The 24,584-nt window shown below is 36.6% G+C and overlaps 1 protein-coding gene across 5 annotated transcripts in view; it reads right to left on the reverse strand.

Annotated features, from left to right (window-relative positions):
• enox1 (ecto-NOX disulfide-thiol exchanger 1) overlaps window positions 1-24,584 on the reverse strand; it is a 722,268-nt gene that overhangs the window by 15,668 nt on the left and 682,016 nt on the right. For all 5 annotated transcript variants that reach the window (XM_051926918.1, XM_028799665.2, XM_051926915.1 and 2 more), the window contains one exon: window positions 403-508. In XM_051926918.1, coding sequence (XP_051782878.1) covers window positions 403-508 — 106 coding nt within the window. The remainder of the gene's footprint in view (window positions 1-402; window positions 509-24,584) is intronic.

Genomic DNA, 24,584 nt, shown 5'->3' on the forward strand with positions numbered 1-24,584 from the left:
AATTATATTTTTAATAAAAGGCAACTGGATTTTGTTTATAAATGAAATATTCAGAGATTCCACCTTTACACAAATTAGAAATGTAGGCTGATTAAAAAATTAAAGGTACATTGAGTGAATATTTTTCTAAACTGTCAATGAAAAGTATACTTTTCTTCAAAGACAAATTTATGTTGATTCATTTTCCTAATATTCATTCTAAAACAAACACGTATAGTCTGTTAGAACTTAATTATGCTTTATGGTACTTATAACTATAACAATGGCATAATATTTATTACTTTATACAAGAAAAGAAAGTACAGCATACTTCTGAAAGTTCACTGCAGTGTTATTTAAGAGTTCTCTGTAGATAATTATTATATGGGTTGGAAATAAAGGATAATGAACATTAAAGGTTACCCAATAAAAGGGCTTCTTTCTCAGATTTTAGGGGTCCTTGGAAGTGCCTCTCGGAATTTACTTGCTTGTCCTGATGATATACTGGTACTGTGCATCCATTGATTCCCTGACAAGAAAGAAAAAAAAAAAGTAATATGAGACTTATTATTATTATTATTATATCCAGACATCCTTATAATAAAGAATGAACACTTTAGAACTACAGTTGCGCCAAAGGGTCAATGAAAAGCTTTTGTCCAACAGAGATAATGGGTTGCTACAATACATAAGAGGAATGTCAGAAGAACTCAGCTGAAAGGCTAATTTCAAATCGTGTAGTTTAGTGGAGATGAGAAAGCAAAGAAAATGGGCTAGAAGTAGGATTTCAATCAATCAATCTAGATAGATAGATAGATAGATACTTTATTAATCCCAAGGGGAAATTCACATACTCCAGCAGCAGCATACTCATAAAAAAAATATTAAATTAAAGAGTGATAACAATGCAGGTATACAGACAGACAATAACTTTGAATAATGTTAACGTTTACCCCCCCCGGATGGAATTGAAGAGTCGCATAGTATGGGGGAGGAACGATCTCCTCAGTCTGTCAGTGGAGCAGGAAAGTGGCAGCAGTCTGTCGCCAAAGCTGCTCCTCTGTCTGGAGATGATACTGTTCAGTGGATGCAGTGGATTCTCCATTATTGACAGGAGCCTGCTTAGTGCCCGTCGCTCTGCCACAGATGTCAAACTGCTCCGTGCCTACAATAGAGCCTGCCTTCCTCACCAGTTTGTCCAGGCATGAGGCGTCCCTCTTCTTTATGCTGCCTCCCCAGCACACCACCATGTAGAAGAGGGCGTTCGCCACAACCGTCTGATAGAACATCTGCAGCATCTTATTGCAGATGTTGAAGGACGCCAGCCTTCTAAGGAAGTATAGTCAGCTCTGTCCTTTCTTACACAGAGCATCAATATTGGCAGTCCAGTCCAATTTATCATCCATCTGCACTCCCAGGTATTTATAGGTCTGAACCCTCTGCACACAGTCATCTCTGATGATCATGGGGTCCATGAGGGGCCTGGTCCTCCTAAAATCCACCACCAGCTCCTGAGTTTTGCTGGTGTTCAGGTGTAGGTGGTTTGAGTCGTACCATTTAACAAAGTCCTTGATTAGGTTCCTATACTCCTCCTCCTACCCACTCCTGATGTGGCCCATGATAGCAGTGTCGTCAGCGAACTTTTGCACGTGACAGGACTCCAAGTTGTATTGGAAGTCCGTTGAATATAGGCTGAACAGGACCGGATAAAGTACAGTCCCCTGCGGCGCTCTTGTGTTGCTGACCATAATGTCAGACCTGGAGTTCCTGAGACGCACATACTGAGGTCTGTCTTTAAGATAGTCCACGATCCATGCTACCAGGTACAGTATGAATCTACTCCCATCTCTGTCAGCTTGTCCCTAAGGAGCAGAGGTTGGATGGTGTTGAAGGCGCTAGAGATATCTATGATTCTAGATAAGCAATAATATCCGACACAGATGAATAAACATGCATTTCAAGAAAAAACAAGAACTTTTCTTAGTCATACTGAAATTCTTCCATCCTTAGCATAGTGCTTAGATTGTTTCTGAACTGAGACTTTACTGTTCTGTGCATTGTACAAATGCCATCCCATCTGCTTTATGAAACAAGTGACCCTTTAATCCAGATTGTAATAATGAATACATCAGAAGAAAAACAATCTCACTTTAATGTTTTCATGTTTTAAATGAGTAATACATTAATGTACAGATAGCATTGAAGAAGACAGAGTGCACGTAAAAAATATGCTTCAGAACATTAAGAGGTATTCAAATAAAAAAGGCCAAACCACTCAATAAATAAATCCTGAAAAACTCTTAGTTCAGCAAAGCCTTTTCCTTATCACTGAATGCAGTTGTACTATAAATGCCTTTTGGCAGACCCTTGTAGCATTTGCATGCAGATGCCTTCAGTAACTCATGTTGTAAAATTGTGGCTCAGTTTTAATACACTGAAATATGTGTTTAGGAAAGCACAAGAAAGGTATGGCATTGTTCATTTTTAATCTGTCCCATAGCGACCTGTTTTTCTTTTTTTAAAGTCACTTAAAATTTACCAGCACTCCTCTCCACAGCTCAGTGTTGATACCCGTGGATTTTAACAATATTTATCTTGCCATTGTTCTGTGCTACCGCCTCAAGTGACATGTAACAGCCAGCACTGTGCGCTGAATTATTCATATCAAATGTGACCTTACTGCCGTTGACACTGGAGAGGGTCTGGAATGCAATATGTCGCATTTTGAATTCTTGAGCTGGTAATACTGTACATTTTATCCTATATTTAATTGTTATATTATCAGTTGTTTAACCCAACTGCAAGATTTATTTTAAGTAAAGTTAGATTAATTTAAAAGGTAAAGAAAACAAAAAAGGACCAATTCTTCAGTCATATTTTATTTTTATAGCTACTTTAAAAATAAAACTATTACATGACAAAGGAAAACCAAACTACTTTCTATACTAAAAAGGCCTAACATGTGTATTGTAGTTTATTCCTCCTATGGAACAAGTCTATTTCAAGCTTAATGACTATGAGCTCAAAGTAGCCATTAAGGTTATTAAAAATGTAAAAAAAATCATTAAACCCAAAATAACTTTTCAATTTCTATTACTCTAGTGTTTTCAAAACAATCAAGACATGCGGTTTCTCAATTTGCCATTTACTACAAATCTGTACTGCTAGGCAACTGGATCCATATGCATTCTGCTTATGGATCTGTATTTAGAATTCTCTGTGTGAAACAGTACTATCTATAATTTGTGTAAAACTGAAACTTTCTCGTTCCCTTAATTGCCATCTTGAGCGAGGAGAATATAGGCAAAACTTTACAAAAATATTATTATTAACATAATGTACTGAAACATTTAAAAAATAGTTTTAACAGTTTAGTTTAGGTACTGAAAAAATGCACCTATTACACATTCACTCTTATGTAACAAAGGCTTCTTTTAGTCTTCATAACACTTATCAAACATCAGTAGATAGGTTATTCATCTGTGTGTGGTGTGGCATATTGACATGATGGAAATATATGCACGTGTATATATATATATATGCATCATATATGATGTTTATATGAAGAATTCACAGGTTTTCTACTAAATATGTAATATCAAGAAAAGTGTGTCTCAGTTAAGCCACTGGAAATTTAAGGTTTGTTAGGTGGTCCTATTGCAGAGATGAATAAACACTTTACTGATGCTATGTAGGTGTTATGAAGATCCAGAGAAGTGTACATAAGGCCTTGCTACATAATCCATCCATTATCCAACCCACTATATCCTAACTACAGGGTCACGGCGGTCTGCTGGAGCCAATCCCAGCCCACCGCAGGGCGCACTCACACACACCAAGCACACACTAGGGACAATTTAGAATCGCCAATGCACCTAACCAGCATGTCTTTGGACTGTGGGAGGAAACCGGAGTACCCGGAGGAAACCCACGCAGACACGGGGAGAACTTGTAAACTACACGCAGGGAGGATTTAATAATAAAATAAAAATGACCCCCAGGTTGTTTCATTAGGCAGGGATCTGTCTAGCAGATTGGGTGACTTGTTTACTTCCATACCAAAAACACTTCCATTATCAGGTGATTCGCACAAACACCCACAAGATCAGAAGCTGTCTTATAAAATGCTCTCTCACATTCTTTCCCGTGGTTCATGGTTTCTTGACACATATAACCTGACTGGGAAGGGATGCCTGTTCACCACTAAAGGTATTAAAATAATTTGACTTTCCTTTAGGTACTTTCTTGTAACATAGTGGACTAAAGGGGATAGAATTGTAATCAATGTGGACTTCTCAATAGGCTCTGGAAAAATTCTATTGCAGTATGGTACTGTATATCTGAGCTTAACAAGAAGGCACTAGTGAATCAAGAATTGCAACTGCTTCAATCTAAACCTTACATTAGCTAGTTCATATTAAGCAAGCCCCATGAATGCCTGTGCTCTGATTCTGGGCATCATCAGCCAAATATATAATAATAAAAATAATGGAGTGTTTCCCTCATTTTATGTGAATGATAGATTGTTACAGGCTATCCCACATTTGAAGCCAGACACCCAAATATAGGATTCTAGATAGAAGAGAAGGAAATCCCAAAAAAAGAAAGAAAGAGAGAGAAATTGGGAAAAGAAAGCCCTTGGTAGTTGACTTAAAGATGAGTATACTGCCCAGACAAAGTCCAGTATGGTAAGCAGGCCAGGGAAAGGTGATTCCTAGTAAACAGTCGATGTGGATGAGTGCTAGTGGAGAAAAGTGAGAAGAAGATTGATTGTGTTTGGTGAAAACGTGAAACCTGCCTGCAACTTTACAGCAACATTGTACCCATGAAAACAGACCCATAAAGCTCAATAGGTGTTTATTGTTTCTATGAACATGTGTTCTTATTGTTTATTCTTTTTACATTTAATGAACAAAATTTCAGGTTGGGTTGGTGCACTGTGGTTCCTTATCAGAAAAGACAGGTTGTTTGTCACATATATACCCTACAATATATCTTGTACACTAGACCTGTCCTAAAAATCTGAACTATGTTTTAAAAGTAAAATATTGGGCAGTGTCATTCAGAGCAAGATGCAGAGGACAGGAAGTTATGGAAAAAGATGATCCACTGTGGTGACCCGTAATGGGAGCAGCTGAAAGTAGAAGAAGAAGAAGACTTTTCCTATGATTCCTATGTATGATATGTATGATCATACGAATCCTATGTACATAGATTAAAATGTAACTAAAGTATATTTTAATGTTAGCTATACAGTTTATTAAAACCATAAATGGCTAAAAATATTTGTTGGGACAGAAAACATGTTTAGCTATAAGGTAGTTAACATAATTTTCATTTTTTTATATTACATTGGATATTACATTGGTAGAATATTTAATGATCTGAATGGTGACTACTTATATACAGGTTTACTTCCTAAATTGCAGTTGAATTCTCCTACAAGGCACTCACTACTTAAGTTCTTTATACTACTCAAATTAGGACACTACGCATAAAAATTGAATTTAAAGTAATTCAATTAATTTGTTAAGTGTAGTTTTTTTCCAGAAATCTTAGAAAATGTTCTATCTTTACTTGCTTGACAAAATGAATAAATACAAAATGCCACAATACAAACAAATTGGTAAACCTAGGAACCTAAACACTCTAAATGACTCACTAACCGACAAGAAATTCTTGGCTATATGCAGATAACCTATAGAACTGTTTACACTAATGATCAATAAAAATCAACCTCAATGAAAAGTTAATCTAAATGTCAAAACATTTGAGGAAAGTACAATGAAATTGCACATCTTATAGTAATATTAAGGGTAATCTAGTCTAGGTAGGCTTTGGAATAGTAGCATATGTGACTACAGGTCAGTAGCATTATGGTTTGAGTTCCACCTCTATGCTTTTTTTATTTTGATCTTATTAAGTTTTGTATACAAAAATATATGCAGATAAATACTTGTCAACAATACATAAGTGATATCAAAATCAAAACTGAATTCCTGAGTACTTTAAAATGATCTCTTATAAAAATATTGCCCCATACTGTTCTAAAACATGCAAGATACTCATTTTTTCTTATGTAATAAATGTGCATAATAACATCTGTTATTATCAATTAATTATGTTCCTAACATCCCTTAAGAAGCCAGACTCATTGCCATCATCACATATTCTGCACGGGTGTTAATTAGTTTGCATACAGTATCTGACTCCATTCTGCACATTTATTTAGCTGGGAGTTAAGTGTATCGCTCCGGTTCATAAGAACATCATTTACAATCCTTAAATTTCTTTCCTGTTATGTACTGTCATGATAAAACTGTCATCCGGTCTATGGCAAAAATAAAATGCAAGCCTTAATTAAGCCTTAATAAGACATGATCAAGGCCACAATACCAATACTATACATACTGTAAATAACACATATACTACATTCAAATCAGGGAATAAGTAAACTCTCCTCCACTGGATAAGAAGATACAACTATTTTCAAGAGGTGGAAAATCATTAGGAAGGAAAGAAGAAATAAAAAGGTGTCATGGAGTAAGTCATTGTCCTGTATATATTCATTCGGATTTCAAAATGTACATGTACAGCCTTTAGGTCAACAAAGCAGAGTGGTCAGCACAAAGGAGTTCAAATCCTTCTCTAATTTGACCACATTAAGAAGATCAGGTGTGGTTCTCTGTGACATTGATCGGGAATGGGTGACAGTGGTGGCAAGGCATTTACTGTATGTCCGTATCAGTGCAAGCAATCCCAAGGATACAGTCAAATTGCATTTATTTATTTTTGTAAGGGGACATTCCTATCAAGGTGTATTGAGCTTAGCAAGGCAGGAGTACAAATTATTAAAAACAGACAAATGAAAAAAGAGGTTGTGCATTGGGATGAGCAGGCAAGCTACCATAATGTCTGTTTACTCAGCCCAGAGCACTGGTAGGCATTTGTGAAATTCTGGAACACAACTGTAGGAGGCAGTGACTGGCTGAATAAAGGTAGTTCTTTTGCAACTTCAGCTTTGTAGAATAGAGAGAAATTAAAAACAGTCTTGTAATTAACTGCCCAAGGGAAAAGATAAGCATACTCAGAAATAATAGAGGTAGTTGGCACATAATATTAAAAAGAGAAAAAAGTTAGGAAAAGGAATAACAGAAACAGAGGTGAAAAAATTAAGTCAAAAAGAGTAAAAGAAACATCTAAAGATACATGAACATGCTAACTGTAGTAAAATATACTTTGCAGAAAACCAGACGAGAATTACTCTGAGATTACCATTAAAAATGAAAAAGAATTTGACTTAGTTCTAAGTAAAAAAAAACTGTTCACTGAAGAAATGAAACTGGAACGGAAAGTGTGAAGATGACTACTTGGAAGAGAAGTCAGTTCAAGGCATTCATAATTATTATTCCTAACATCACTTTTCATTATTTGTTTAAATAAGACACATAATCACGGTAATCTAAATGCACTGCATTGCTGTCAAATCAGCTCAATACATTTTTAGTGATATCTAATGTAGTCAGTCTAGTGAATCTAACAAAAAAAGTAAAGTCTCAAGTGCAGCTGTCTAACCAATGCATTATGTTTCCACTAAACTAAGGAATTTAATTTCACATGTCAGGGGCACAACGTTTCAATATGCTTTGCATTAATGAACAGTAATGACTTCTGTGTGATGTGTTGTGGAACAAATTAGTTTTCTGTGGGCATCTAAACAGTCAATTGGGCTCCCTACCCACCTAATTTTACTATCAATATGATATCATATTTCTAAATCTGCTTAGTTGTTATTATTTGAAAACTTATTTTCAGTATACCCTACACAAGTCTCATTTTTAGAAAGTAAAATGTAATATTTATTGGAACTTCTTTAATTGTAAATGTATTGACCAAAACGAGATATCTGTTAAATTATTAAATATATTGTAATTATCAATATAATGTTTAATTATGTGACAGACAAGTTCAAATCTTTGTCTCTGAAATTACTGCATAAAATTAATCAAAACATGTTATTGTAATCAAATTTGTTACACATTACATTTTCAATACTCTTTCCAAGTGAAAGTCACAGTGGTAGCATGTTGAGCTGGATATCCAGGCCATCCCACCTCAACTAACTATTTTATTACCACCTCCTGGGAAATTTCCAGATTCACTTAGGTTACTTGAGACTTGTAATCCCTCTACTATGTCCTGTGTCCCTGAGTCTTTTCCCAACAAGTTTTGTGTGACACACTCCATGTTGAAGGGTGCCAAGGGAGCATCCTAACTAATGATGGAAGCAGCCACTCTGGATCCTAACAGCGATGTGCGATTTACGTTAAATGTACTGTCTACTTCAGACCTGGACATTGTACTGTCTGGCAGCCGAATGCGGCCCGTGGTCTGGTGCTGACTGACCCATGTAATGTGCAGACGGCAAGTACTTGCCTGGGTGTGTCAGTCTGCATCACAGCTTGATGTGACTGTGTGGATGCAGATCAAAATTGATATGTATGGGAAATTGTGGGAGATTGCATCAGAAAGGACAGATATAATAGAGGGAAATTACAGGGGACTGCATCAGAGAACAGATTTGAAGACCATGTAAAGGACGTCACCATCCACATTAAAGGAGACAGTCTTCAAAGAAAAAGAACCTGGTCTGCCCTTTCTTATATTAGTACTAAAGACAATTTATATCCAATAAACAGTAAGCTTAATTCAAATCTGGTGTAAGTGAGTTCACGACTGGCTGTGAGTGTGTCCTTCAATGGACTGGCATCCTGAACTGCTCTGTTTAGATAAGCCAAATTTGAAAAAGAAGCATTTCCCTTTGTGTGATCATCACACTTTGCAATGTTTTACAGTTCATTTTGGAAAGTGTGCGAAAGAAAAAGGGCATTTTCTTCATGAATGTGCCCTCAATTAGTTCTGCTTTATCTGTATTTTTTTAAAGATTGCATTCTTGTAACTTTGTATATCAGAGACTGGCAATGTGAGATTACATTTCACACTCAGTAGAGATGTGCAAACCCATTTCTTGCATGCTATTTAGGTGGTGTTACTTTATAGAAATTGCAAATTGTTTGAGGTTGCATCTGCTTTAGTTTCATCAATATAATCAAATTTCAGATATGTGCATCTTTTTGACAACAGATAATCATTAGTGGAATATTTACCCTGGATTTCTATGTCTGTTTAATTAAATGAGGTCAATCAGCACTATATTTTTCTGTTTTTTCCACAGCAATCTTTACATTTGTACAATACTTTATTGGGTATTAGTTTATAGGTTTGTACTGAACATTACAAAATACATTTTACTGATATAATTATGCAATAATTACTGAGACACACTCCAGTTTATTATCGACCCATCCATCCATCCATTTTCCAACCCGCTGAATCCGAACACAGGGTCACGGGGGTCTGCTGGAGCCAATTCCAGCCAACACAGGGCACAAGGCAGGAACCAATCCCGGGCAGGGTGCCAACCCACCGCAGGACACACACAAACACACCCACACACACACCAAGCATACACTAGGGCCAATTTAGAATCTGGTCTCCCAACTGCGAGGCAGCAGTGCTACCCACTGCGCCACCATGCCGCCCTCCAGTTTATTATACAAAGTTAATTTTAAAATGTAAAGCAATACACTAAATGCCAACTTTATGCTAAATTACTACACAGAGTGCACAGTTTTGACACAACTTAGAGCCAGGCAAGTGGACTTACAAAATATAGCATAATTACAATAATATACCATTTTTAAATCCACTTAATCCAGTTCAGAGTGAGAGGGGCCGCAGTGTGTCTCAGAAGCATTGGAAATCAATCCATGATGGACCGGTGCTAGACTAGTTCTGGGCCCACTAACATTCACACCCAGATTCTCACTCACAAAAGGACCATTTGAAACTGCCAATTAACCTGCTATTCATGTCTTCTAGATGTTTACTTTTACTGAACATATAATAAAAGTATGAAGGTTTTTAATATTTCCAAAACCATGACTACAAAGAACGGTATTTGACATGATACCATCTGTAAATGTAACACTACGACTTCAAGAGTTCTTTTAAGAATGCCTAATTGCATGGCATGGTACAAGGATAGCAACTTCTGCTGTCCTACTGCACTCAAAGAGAACTGAGTGTAAAATATGTGTGATGTTGGACGATGTGGTGGTTTTACATTTGACAACATCACAACTGTGGAACAGGCTTTATGGTATTTATTGTGCACTTGCTAATATTTTTGCTTTACTTTTAAATGTATTATTATTAATAGTAGTATTATCTTGTTTTTCTTACTATGTGTTTGAAGCACCCTAAACTGCAATATTTTTTTCATCATCTGTCCTTATTTAATATTTATTAAAGACTTGTGCAACTATCATAGAATACTGGAAAAAAGTCCAACTAAGATAATCTGTGTAAACTATCCCCAATACAGAATATGTCTTCAAATATGTAGTTGTAAGCATCACTCTTAAAAAAAAAACAAAAACACTAAGAGCAAACTAAATCGAAAGTGTTGTAAAGTGGAAAACACTTGGGGGAAAAAGAAATAAACATCTGGGCACTTAACAGAAGCAGGAGCTGCTGATAAGAAACAGCTTCCTAAATGTCTTGTCATCATGATACATGAGACTGTGAGCATCTTTTATTATGTATCCTGTCCCTAATGTAAAGTAACCTTGATTATTGTGGGCTATGTCTATCATGGGGAATCATTCTTTCATTTATTTTCCAAACCTGTTTTTTCCAACATAGGTCCAATTCCTGCAGCATTCATAACAAGGCAGAAGCCAACCTTAGGTAGGGTAGCCATCCATTTTATTACACACTCACTCCAGCACCCACGCTTAAGTACTACTCCGCTTCACCTGCATGAGTTTCACAAGTGGAAGGAAACATACTCTAAATTGGCATGTAGAGAAAATGCAAATTAACACTGACACTTATTGGGCTGAGAGTCGAACCCAGGACTCTGAAGTGGCGAGGCAGTAATGCTAACTACAGCACAACTGTATGACCTTAATTTTGAAATATCAATTTTTTTTTTTTACAGTAACATTTTTAAAGCTGGTGTCATTGTTCGACACTTTAAAAGTAAATGAAGAATAACAAATTATATGTACAAAAATGCATGATAGCAAAAGGCAATCAATTGCACAGACAATGTATACCATAACAGCATGTTTAGAGAATAAAAAGCAGGATAACAAATCGTAAGAGCTAGAATAAAAAATGAAAATTTAAATGGTTTGTAATAATTACAAAAATTACACATCACATATTGAGAGATGCTCTTATAGAATACTGTAGGTGATAAAGAACAAATTGAAGAGGTGAAAGCATTGGTTTTCAAAAGAACAATGTATGAACAGTGAAACTGGGTTCGATATAATTTGAAAGGTGAGCACTTCTGTCCAATTTTCCAAGCCTACTTTTTGAATTACAGGAATATGGGGTGCCTTACTTTCCCAGCAACACTGGGCAAAATAGTAAGCAACCTTGCAGGAGACACCAGTTTACTGCAAAAGACACTCACACATGCCCATTCGCTTCTGAAACAAATTAGAAATACTAATTATATAGGAGGAAATGGTGTGTACATAGTTAAAACTTATGAAAATATGTACTGCGCAAGAATGTGAAAGCCTCATTCACGATCCCTGGAGAGTTACAGCTTAGATTCAATTGTTAAATTAATCCTAGAAGGAAATGCAAAAAAGGTTTATATACTTAATTAGATGGCGGTAAAAGACTGTGAAGAACAGAAGGGAAATACTCCAAAAAGGCAAAATTGTGGAGCCTGTCTATGGAAAAAGCCTTCAGTGATGCTAAATGCAGGAATAGATAGAACTGATCCAAGAACAAATGTGTAACAAAAGACTTCAGCTGAATTCCCATTTAAAATGTAACATATTTTTATGTTATTGATTAGCACATAGAATTAAAAGGCAAGAACTAAACAAATTATTATCCCTGTTGTCACTCTGCTGGATGCCCTGAACACCTGCTATTGTAGGTGCAAATTCCACATTAAAGGACATGATACCCACTTCAGGCTGAGCTCTTACTGTTAGTGATTACCACCGGGACTGACTTTATTAAGATGCAGGATTACAGCACTAAGGTGCAGTGGACTGAAGGCATAGTCACTTAAACGATAGATTCATAATCATCAGAGCTGGATTTGGTACACTCGGCATTTCAATATTTCTAACAAAAATCAAAGTGAAAGAACTAAGCAAAATAATAAGTAACTTCTACAATTAAACTCAAAAGAACTGTTACAAAATTTGTGCCATTGGGCAACGCACAACTCAAAACGTTATCCTCTGTTCATGTACTTTCTTTTATCACCTGCGTTCAAGGAAAATTGAAATTGACAATCATCAGGTGGTCAAATCTTCAAGAAAAAGCTATCACATGATGCTGGATTAATACAAGCCTCTGCAATGAAAATAGTCCAAGGAATTGTATCAGAAAATGTTAAGTTTCAGTTATAGAAACAAAATCAAATGTATAATGTATAAATACATGCTGGATGTATATAGCAATGCAAAGAGTTTTCAGAAACATTTTACCACAAGGCCTATTTTTGTCCATTAGGGAGAGCCAGCTTACCTGTGAAGTTTTGGCCTGACTGGGAAACATTTAGAGGTTGCATCATTCAGAACATTGTATTTGTATTGTTACTATGTGCATACTCTACTGGCTAAGTGATTTGTAAGCAATATAAAAAAGAAAGAAATAGAGAACATCAACTACTAAGGTGAAGTTTCCAGAACATTCTAGTACTAAGTAGGAATTTATAATTTAATTTCTTATATTTATGCACACAAAAATGTTGACTATATAAAGTGTCAAAAAGTTCACAATCGATAAGTCCTTACACTTAACAGTTGTAACAGTAACAGTGTGTTACTTTAATATAGGAGTTATGAAACTAAAATGGCTTCACTAATTTAAGATCTGGACCAGAGAGCAGGTTGCTTGGAAAGCCAACCTCTCATTTATCCACAGCAAGACTACCACGTGGACTTGATGTGCTGCAACTAGTCCAGTCATTTATGCGCTGAAAATATTCCTTTTTAAGACTTAGTTCAGGGTGACTGCACAAAAATCCAAGATTATCACAAATTTTGATCTTTTTGTCAGTCTTGTTTATGTCAGACAGTGGAATGAAGCAACGTTTGCCATTTGAACTTCTCTCAACCACGTTGCATTCTTTACCAATTCTTAACAATTACCCAAACTAGCCTGTTGTCGGTAATGCATATGCAGCATTTTCAAGGCACCTCTGGTTTTTGTCTGAACATTTGACAGGCTTAGCCTTTTCTGATGACAGAGTTTCAGCAGGCTCAAAGGAAGAGATGGTACAAAGAATGAAGAAGCCACTGTTAACAGACATTCCTTGACATTTTAAGCTGTCAAATGAATCTAAACAGCTGAAGCTGGTGGATCTAGTAACAGAAAGAATAACATCCTTCTATGATGTTCTTATGGAAAAAGGCAAAGGAAGGTCTCAGCTATTTCTCAAGAAACTGATGATCCAATCTTTTTGTGAATTGTTGGCATGCATAATGGTAGTGAGTTACAATGGTGAAAGAGGAATAAATCTCATTGAAGAGTATAATGACATACTAACAAAGGATTAGGAAAAGAAACAGTTTAATCTTCGCAACCATTGCAAAAATCTTCCAACTTCGTCAAAGATAGTGTTGATGATGCAGACCTACAAGTGTAGAACAGTTGTCTGCTGTTTAGTTCAGATGACAACTGCCAAATGGAGTGAACTTTAAATGATGTTTATTTGTATTAAAATTTAGTGTATTTGTTATATACTGTATATGATAAAGAATAAAACTAGCCTTTTAAAGAACTTAAATCTGTTAGTTCTTTTATTGGACCACTTTAATGTATATAGCATAGCACACATATGTTAAAGCTTATGTTGAGGTTGTTTTATATTGCTTTCCTATAGTATATTTAATAGTTGTATTAATTGTTTTGACTAGCCATTTCTGAGTCTTTCGTCTTCCTTCTCTTTTCACTGAAATCAGGACTTGAAAAACATATATATGGTTTATATGGTGACACAGTGGTTTCAAGACAACACCCTTAGGGCCATTTTATATGTCATGCACAGAATGCATATGCGCACGCATTATGACTGCAACACATTCCCAGGGTTTATTTGACATATCCTCTGAGCACGTCCTCAGAAATTAACACAATGCATGCACTAATTGTAGTACCAGCAAAAAATTGGGGGGGTGCAGTGTGTTCAAGTTGGAACATAACATCAGAGTCTTTGTTTACTATCAATACGTGACAGAAAGCTGCTCTGGAGATCCTACAGGATCAATCTTGCGTGCTTCGATGTTTGATGAATGGTTCGATGTGTTAAAGCAAATCATCAAACATAAAAGCTGACATGTATTCGTGGTGGTTTTCTTCATCTATTTCTCTCATAGGAATTACAAGCATTACATATTCTCCATCATAATGACACAATACATTTTAAAAGTGTCACATACCATCTTCTGTGCCGTCTTTTTTTTTTTTTTTTGCACCTTCACAAGAGCATCAGATTGTATGGAAGCCTATTTGAGCCACAGAGAAAAAAAATTCGAGACACAGTAATGAAAAAAAGGTCTATTTCGTGATTAAAGTAGAAATTTAAACTTTAATCTCATTCATTTTGTCATTAAAGTTGAATGTCGCAAACGTCATCTTAAAACCAACCCAGATGTTAATCGCTGCATGTTTCTGGCTACCCAGCAATTGCCACACAGAACACATTACATCTATGATATTCCAACTCTCTGCAGATTTAGAATCCTTAGATTTATACTTGATATCACTTTCATGATGAAATGTGTTAAAGCATGTATGTTACATTTTACAGATAAATATTTAACTTCATCTGCGGTGGACTGTTGCCCTACCTGGGGTTTTTTTTCCTGCCTTGCGCTCTGTGTTGGCTGGGATTGGCTCCAGCAGACCCCCGTGACCCTGTAGTTAGGATGTAGTGGGTTGGATAATAGATAGATGGATGGATATTTAACTTTATTTAAATAATACTGTTAATAATTACACATGTGTGGGCGGCACAGTAGCGGAGCAGTAGCGTTACTGCCTCACAGGGGGTCATATCACTGGTGTTCCCTGGCTGGAGTTTGCATGTTTTCCTGTTGGGTTTCCACAGTGCGCTTTGGTTTCCTTCCAAGGACATGCAGGTTTGGGGATTTGGTGATGCTAAAATGTCATTAGTGTATGTGTGTGCTTGTATCGTAGCAGTAATGTCCACAGGAGCACAAGTTGCGTCGTGTGAAATATAAACCCAGCCTAAATGTCAGAAAAACTAAGGAGATATTCATAGGTTTCAGGAAGCAAAAAGAAGAAAACACTTCCTTCTGCATGTGAATGGATTCTGTTAAGAAGAGCAGAAGCTTTGAATTTCTTAAAGTGATGATCGCACAATATGCTTCGGCTTTTGTCGATGCCTCTCTAATGCCTTTACTTGCTCAGGAAAGCCTGGATATCTCCAAATGCTCTCCTGACCTTTGCAGGTACACAGTGGAGTTCACCCTCACTGGCTGCACCACATCCTGGTATGGTGCCTGCTTTACTCAAAACTGTCAAGCCAGCACAGAATATTACCAACACACAGATGCCTTCTGTCCAGGACATAGATAACACACACTGCCTCAGAAATGCAAACAGGATTCATTTAGACCTCAGCCACCTTGCAAAGTTTCTTTCCTAACTCTTCCTTTCAGGCAAACAGTACAGTACCATTGGCACTCATTGCAGTAGATTCACAGACAGTTTCAATCCACAGGTCATAGGACATAAAGTTACTGAACATCCATTCGTAACATACACTGTAAGTACTCTTGAATAAGTGTGTATTGTATATAACTGTTTATACATTTTGTGTATGCTGCTGTTTTTATTTGTGTACTCAGTATTGTACCACTGTCATGATTCTGAGGTAACATCCAAGTAAGAGATTTAATTTGTAATACGTTGTCTTGCATGCATGTCAGTGGATCACCCTCGGGGCTAATCTGAGATATGTACTACCAGTCCAGAATGGGAGGTAGTACTGATGCTAATCATGTCCGCTTCCATTTCCTCTACAGTACCGAGACGACACCCAGTGAGTGTGTCTGGCTCTGCTCCTTCCCGTCTCCCACCTTTAAATCATGGGGCTGTCAGAAGAAGCTGTCAATCTGTGATCAGGGCACTTACACAGGATGGAGCTCCTATCTCATGACCTTCAGTGAAGGAACAGATCCCTTGAGCCCTGACTGACTGGCTCTCTATTTTGCTTATTTGTATTTCCTTTTCGCATACAGAGTGCTTCTTTTGTTTTCTGTTTGCCTGGATTAAATTGGGACGACCAGGTTAGGCCTCAACATTTATCATTTTGGACTTCTTCCTCACTCGACCACAACATACACTTGACTACGTTTCTTTGTATATATAGTATTATATTATGGTTGTCAGCTTATATTTCAAAATTATGTTTTATGTTGTAGTTATTTTGTGCTTGAATTTTACTTGTTTCCTAAGTAGTGGAAGTAATAATGTCACACATATAAGTAAAGTGAAATTCTTAGTTGCATGTCCATAAACGGAGACTGTGGAAGATTGTGGGTTCGCTTCCCGGTTTCTCCCTGTGTGGATAGTGCTTTGAGTACTCAGAAATGGACTATATAAATGTAATGAATTATTATTATTATTTATTATTCAAGAGTAAGCACACTTCCATTTATAACATCAGCATGCTATGCAGAAATTACAAATTCAACAATTAAACAATGATTGCAACAGAATATGAGCATAAAAATCATAAATTAAGAACATGATCATTACTAGGAAGAATGTGATAGTAAGGCAAGATAAAACCACTTTATATACAGTAAATTGTTTAAGCAAACTTTTAATGACAGAAAAAGTGGTATAGTATCCACTCTATTGGCTTAACCTAATGTGTCAAAGCAGCTGAATGTGTCATTTCAGCTTCTGGTAGTCCTTAGCTTACAGGATATGCTCCAACATTAGAACAGGCTGAATTGACTTTTATCATATCACTTCTAAAACAACATCTTCATTGATGATGAAAGAACCCACAGTACAATTAAAAAGCAGAAAATAACACATTTAAATATTCTCTACAATGACATTTTCATTCATAAATAATACTGCAGTACACAAATTCCTCCTTACTACTGCTGAGTACATAAAGTTACTTCAGATTTGAAATTTTATAGTAAATGTTTATGACTTGATTACACTAAAAGGAAACATGTTTTCTTTGGCTAGCTATTTAGACAAGAAGATTTTACGCATCTTATAAATATATTTCTCAAATCATGGGCCAGCAAACTAAATGTATTTTTTAGAGAATGGTACAAAAATCTCTCTCCTACTAAGTCACCAAGTCTACCCTAAATAAACTGATGCCCAAATTATGGGAATATCTTTAAATATCTTTAATAACTTTAACAACCAATGATACTGCCAGACTGCAATGGCCATCAAAATTGGACATGGCTATTTAATGAACCATGCATGTTATTTCTCAAACCTAAGTCCTCCACAGTAATTGATTCAGTTATGATGTAGCCGTAATTAAATTGATCTCTAGATGGATGTCTACAGAAGTTGTGAGAGGACATTTGGTACATGCAAGAATGTGCTTAATATTTAAATTAACTATTTGCAGTTCTGTCACACTAAAGCTGAAGTCGGCCATGATGTGACAGTCAAAGGGGATAGTTATGTGATACCATATGAAATGAAACGTGATGCCTGAATTGTGACTGCTTAGCACACAGTACAGGTGGCATGTACTTGTTTAAATAATTGTGTCTGTATTGAGTTCCTCTTGAGCTGCTGAGTATCTGTTCAGAAAGCTTTCTCATACTTGCTACCTAAATCGTGCTAGGAAAATTAGGTTAAAATAATGTTGGAATCCCAGGCTAATGCACTATTCATAATATACCCATCAAATGTTGTATTCAAGAGACTTATTTTTAAATATGGTAGAAGGGCATTGTCGTTCCTTTGTTTCTGATTTTTAAATTTAGCTCCTCATTTACAATTGTGGTGTGTTTTCAGAGGGGTGGCATGGTGGTGCAGTGGGTAGCACTGCTGCCTCGCAGTTAGGAGAACCGGGTTCGCTTCCCGGGTCCTCCCTGTGTGGACCGTGTACTCCGGTTTCCTCTCACAGTCCAAAGACATGCAGGTAAGGTGCACTGGTGATTCTAAATTGTTCTTGGTGTGTGTGTGTGTGCACCCTACGGTAGGCTGGTGCCCTGCCTGGGGTTTGTTTCCTGCCTTGTGCGCTGGGATTGGCTCCAGCAGACACCCATGACCCTGTAGTAAGGATAAAGTGGGTTGGATAATGGATGGATGGATGGGTGTGCTTTCAGATTTGTAACTTTTGGATGCATAGATGAACATTAAAGACTCACCATGGAACACCTGCTGGCAGCAGTGGGATTCCCTTGCATGTGTACATACAGTAGATAAAGGTAAGTGGCATCTTTCTGGCTATTACAATCTCTGTTTATGATAATTTTAGTATATTTTTATTTTTCTAATACAAATCACAACTTGCCTGGTTAAAAATAAATGTTTATTTTTAGGGAGTACTTGGTTCTTTGTAATCCTTTTCATAATAATTGGTGTTTTTTTTCCTTAAAATTTCCATGGGAAGAAGAAATGGATTACTTACTAATGAATCACCACAAAAACAAATGCATCGTATGTCTTATTTTAACAAACTGATATAATGTTGCCACTTTACAAATTAAACCTGATATTACAAGGCATAAGGCAAAAAAACTGAGGTGGAAACAACAGAGAAAAAGGAAAAAAAAAACTAGTGAAACTTGTCCTGGTTCTTTGCCTGAATCTCGTTTATTTGTAATACAGCTTCAATACTCACTTGATATATATGAATTAGTAAGGTTGATCTTGGGTCTGGGTGACATGGTTGCACATTGTGCACTGTTGCTCTCTCATGGATCCAGTACCTTGGGTTCAAATCCTTTGCCTGGTTGTTGTCCATGTAGAGAATACTCACCCTCTATGCCTACAGAGGAGTAAGATTTGTGATGGACTGCTGCTTTCCTGCCTTGCATCCCAGCACTGCCAAATTGTGTATTTCTGTTATTCTTTTTGTTGTATTAGTTATTACAGTTCTATCCACTATGATCAGATGGGATTTAATTTTGTTCCTATCACTAATAAACTATTTCCACTAATAATACAGATCTAAGGATTGTCTTTACAGTGTCCAAAGACGTCTGCAGTATTATTTTAATTGCTAGAAAAAAGTATACTATACATATGGATCTGCTACAATTCATTAAATATATTTTATTATTCAAGACTCAAATAAAATATGTCATGTTCATTACTATTTCATACATGACAGCCTATTGTTTTCCAAATATGCTATTAAAAGGCACTAACTACTTTTGTTTGATGAAATACAGTACAATGGTACAAAATAATAGTACAACAGCAATAACAAGTCCCTGTTTTCCTTAAAACATGAATGCTATCCAATCACAATTAATCAACCACAAAAAAAAACCAGAAAATAAACTGTTCACAAAGGGGAACAAGTCAAAGGATTTTAATGTATCACCTAGGCATGCTGAGCACATCACAGATAGAGAAAAAGAACTGCCAGAGCTCCAAGCTCATTTAGTATTTGAAGGTTAGCATGCAATACTTGCATAAGCATTCTTAACACACTTTCAATTTCTTGACAGAAAACATTTTGAATTTCCAACAACAAAAGTTTTACAATTATCAGTAGACCTTTCACTTACAAAAATACCTCATAAAAATATATTGATCTTTGCAATATTAATGAATTTTTACTTTCAAAGATGAAAGAAAATCAAAACCTTCATCTGATTTTCTAGCCTTATAAATTTCAATATTTTCCAAGCTGTCAATGCCTGCTTAAATATGACAGCACTATTCCCCCTGGCACAGCAATACACTTGTTGACCTCATTAGGACTGGTCCAATTGGCAAGAGCAGAAGGTAAAAGAGTGTTTTTTTACTGCCATAAAATTTATCTTACAGTATTTTAACAGAAATGGCATAATTTACATTTCACTAAGTAGGACTTCAATGAAATTTCAAAAAGAGTGGTATTCAAAGATACAAATAACAAATTACAAAAGCCATAAATGTACTACTATTAAAATATTATCAGAGATATATTCTTATTAATCATAATTAGGTTGTTGGCTGAAAAAAAAATGTTTTAAGACATTTTGGTTACTTGGTGATAAATGCTGTCCTTATAGGTCCAGAAATGTGGGATCAGTTTCTGCCACTTTCTCTGCTTATCAACCTGTATGTAGCTTAAGAAAATGGATAGATTTTTTCTGATGCCCCAAGACTATTAATACTGCTAAACTTTGAGTACTGAGAAAAGCGCTATATAAATGTAATGAATTATTATTATTATTATTATTATTAAACTATCATAACTTCAGCATGATTAAATTCATCAGGAATCCCTGATATACTCAAAGAGGCTGGTGAAACCTTATTGGTTATATAGACTATTAGAGTTCAAACACCTTAAAACATGACGGTTCATTGTCCCAGCTTCTAAATCAATCTTGTTTAACAAAGTTGTTATTTCATATTTCTTTATGATGTACAGTAATTTCCATAAATAAAAAAAAACAATTTTCAGAGTCTCACAGAAGAAGTGTTAAGATTCTTTACAAAGTAAGGCACCTAGCTGAAAATGTCAACAGAGGCACTGGAACAGCTGCTAAGATCATGTTCATATGATATGGTTATGCCTCCTGGTATTTACTGCTCAATGCTTATGAAGAGATATTACATAAATGAATTTCTGTATATTTGGCTAAACCTTTCCCTGTGGTGACTTACAAGATCAGGATAGTGTTTTTACTGAATGGTCTGGAGGACAAAGGGGATTAAATGGTCAGCACAGGAATGTGATAAAGCTCACCAATGCCCAAGAAAAAAGAAAGAAGCAAGCATTGGCCTTAACGATACTTGCTGTAATGCCACTGTAATATGTGTAATACACTACAACCAAGCTGTAAGCCCCATATCTGTATTGGATGCCCCAGAAGAGTTTTAGGTATAGTTGGCTTCTTTGGCACCAAGCCAGTACTGAGTGAGATATGAATAATATGTATCAGCAATGGTGGCAGGGTAGTGCTATGGCTAAACTATCTCTGGGACAAAAGGGGACTGTGCATAGCCCCAGACAGGTAGAGCAGAGATGGTGTTGCCTCTTTAAAAGTTCAGGCAGCTGATATTTTACTTTGGAGACATTGCTTGTTTAATGTCAAAAAATATCCAGTGGTGCATGAATACCAGATGCATTTCTCAAAATTAAGGCTCTGCCTAACACCAGATGTAATTCTACGGCTTGGCTGCATATAACCCTGGGACTGTGTTTGAAGCTGCATCACGGAAACAGGCTTATTGCATGCAGAGTTTGGAGGCAAGTTTGTACAAAAGCTCATCTGGCAGGAGAAAGAAAGGGCCAGGGTAAGAGAGTAAAAGAGACAGAGTGAGTAGAATAAGGGAGAATTTAACATAGTACTTTGAGACAGGCAAATGGACATGACACTTTATGTGGGAGACAGTGGATCTATGAAGACAAGCCTAAAGAGGCTATAGAGGTTGTTGTTTTTAAGACTGCTTATTTAGTACTTTGCATACTTCCTGTGCTTCTCAATCCCTTTTGTCATTTACAGTACTTAAAAAGTCCGAATTAGCATAAGCAGCCCTAATTAGGGATGCTCATAAGAAATTAAATGATTCACTTCATGATGTTTATAGTATAAATATTCTTAACTGCAATAATTATTTGTCATTTTCACTCTATGATAGAGGTCCAAAATTAACATCATATTCATAATCACTGACCTTGAGATAGTCTGAAATGAAACTCTACCTGCTTATGTTTGAAATTTGTCATTTTCATCCTTCTGGGTGTGGCTCATTGAGGGTTAGGACCACTGGTAATGAATCAGATATCAAAAATATCTTATTCATGATAAGAAACCTCAAAATACAAAACGACACTGCAAAAGCCTATATTACTGATCCCCATTTTTTCTAAATATCATGAAAAGAGGTAACTTTGACCCTTTGTATGCCATTAGGGGGTGAACCCCTGGGGTTAGTTGATGGGACACATACAACTTCAAGTCTTGTTTTTTATTATTTTTGCTGAAGAAACCTATAAATTTACTCTTTATCGTAAGGGTGTAATTTCCTGCATTAAAGAAGAAAGGTTTACAAAAATAACCTAAACTTGAGGGGTTTTCAGTCTTGAGCACCAAAAATTAGGGGAACCCCCAAAAAGTTCAGCATCTTACATAACTACACATCAAGACGCGTCGAATGGTATATCCAATGTTGAGGTTTTCTTATACTGGTGAATGAAGAGACATTGGACAAAAAAAAAACTGAAGTGATAATCAAAGCATTCATAAGTAATCCTAATGAACACAATAAATCAATTATTTTTGTAAATTTTGGCATCTTGGGCATCATTCAGGCTAAAAGTGTCTCAGATATATTAGAGTGAACCTTCCTATTTAGTCACTGTTTATGTAATTGTCATACAGTGAGTCTATGGTAGAAATTAAAGGAATATCCATGTGATTTAAAGTTCAGTACCTCCAATACTATGCCACTCTGCCTGTTTAATGGCTTTTTAAATATAATCCAATCCTAGTGTAATAATGTATTTCAAAGCTTACATTGTTTTTTAAAAACCGAATAGCTTTGGTATTTAATACTGTTAAAAATAACGATAGAAGAGGCAGTAACTTATCTATACTAATAAAAGGCAATGCCCTCACTCACTGACTCACTCATCACTAATTCTCCAACTTCCCGTGTAAGTAGAAGGCTGAAATTTGGCAGGCTCATTCCTTACAGCTTACTTACAAAAGTTAAGCAGGTTTCATTTCGAAATTCTACGCGTAATGGTCATAACTGAATCCTATTTATGTACATATATACGTCCATAGCCTGCAGATTGGTCGCCGTGTGAGGCGGGGTTGCGTCCTGCGTCCCCCAGACTCCCACGTAGTTGGCTGCCTGCCTATATTGCATCCCCTATCCCCACGCCTCCCATGTAGTTGGCTGCCTGCCTATTTTACACATTTGGAGAACCGCCAATGCCTCTTAAACATCTTAGATTCACAGGTGACGATTTGAGTAGTGGACACTTAGATGTTTATGATGCGAAGTTATCGATGAAACCGGTTGTATGCTTACAACGCTTGACAGATGCCGAATGTCACTTCAACACAACAAGTCCTGCAAATACTAACGTAATTGAAACAAACCATGAAACTCAAACCGATTATGACAGCAGCAATCCAAGCTGTGAGAAAACAGTAAAAAGGAGGCGTGTCAGACATCGTGGTACATTTTCTGATGCAGCTAGACGGAAACAACTTCGTGACGCTGCCGCCAAATAATCGCAGAAAAATCCACAAGTTAATAGAGACGCTTCCGCTAAATATTCGCACGCAAATCCACAAGTTAATAGAGACGCTGCCGCTAAATATTCGCACGCAAATCCACAAGTTAATAGAGCTTCTGTTTCTAGGTACGATCCCAATAATAAAAAGCAGCTCATACAAAAACAACAGGTTTGGCTCAAAAAAGCCGATTGTGGATTTGCATACGGCCACCGAAACTTTGTAACGGCACGAGACTTCAGGTCACATGTCTGCAAAAGAACCTAATTGAGGCAACTATTTTTACTGGCAGTGGCTCAGGGGAGAGAGTTTTTATTCCTCGCATCCCCGTTATACCCTCTGATCTTCCATTTCAATTCAAACGCCTCCAATTTCCAGTAAGGCTCTGCTTCGCAATGACAATTAATAAGTCTCAGGGACAGACCCTACAAAAGGTTAGCATTGATTTGAGGCAAGATTGCTTTTCACATGGTCAACTGTATGTTGCATGCTCAAGAGTAAGCTCAGCGCACAGCTTGGTCATATTACAACCAGAGGGCCGAACTGACAACATGGTATACAAAGAGATCCTTAACAAATAATTATTTGTATATTTTCCCTCAGTTTAAAAATGTTTACTTTTCTTCTTAATAACAATTTTAAGGCAGTACAGTAATCCCTCCTCCATCGCGGGGGTTGCGTTCCAGAGCCACCCGCGAAATAAGAAAATCCGCGAAGTAGAAACCATATGTTTATATGGTTATTTTTATATTGTCATGCTTGGGTCACAGATTTGCGCAGAAACACAGGAGGTTGTAGAGAGACAGGAACGTTATTCAAACACTGCAAACAAATATTTGTCTCTTTTTCAAAAGTTTAAACTGTGCTCCATGACAAGACAGAGATGACAGTTCTGTCTCACAATTAAAAGAATGCAAACATATCTTCCTCTTCAAAGGAGTGAGCATCAGGAGCACAGAATGTCAGAAAGACAGAGGAAAGCAAACAAATCAATAGGGCTGTTTGGCTTTTAAGTATGCGAAGCACTGTGGCACAAAGCTGTTGAAGGCGGCAGCTCAC

This window comes from Erpetoichthys calabaricus, chromosome 4 (assembly GCF_900747795.2).
Source record: "Erpetoichthys calabaricus chromosome 4, fErpCal1.3, whole genome shotgun sequence".
NCBI lineage: Eukaryota > Metazoa > Chordata > Cladistia > Polypteriformes > Polypteridae > Erpetoichthys > Erpetoichthys calabaricus.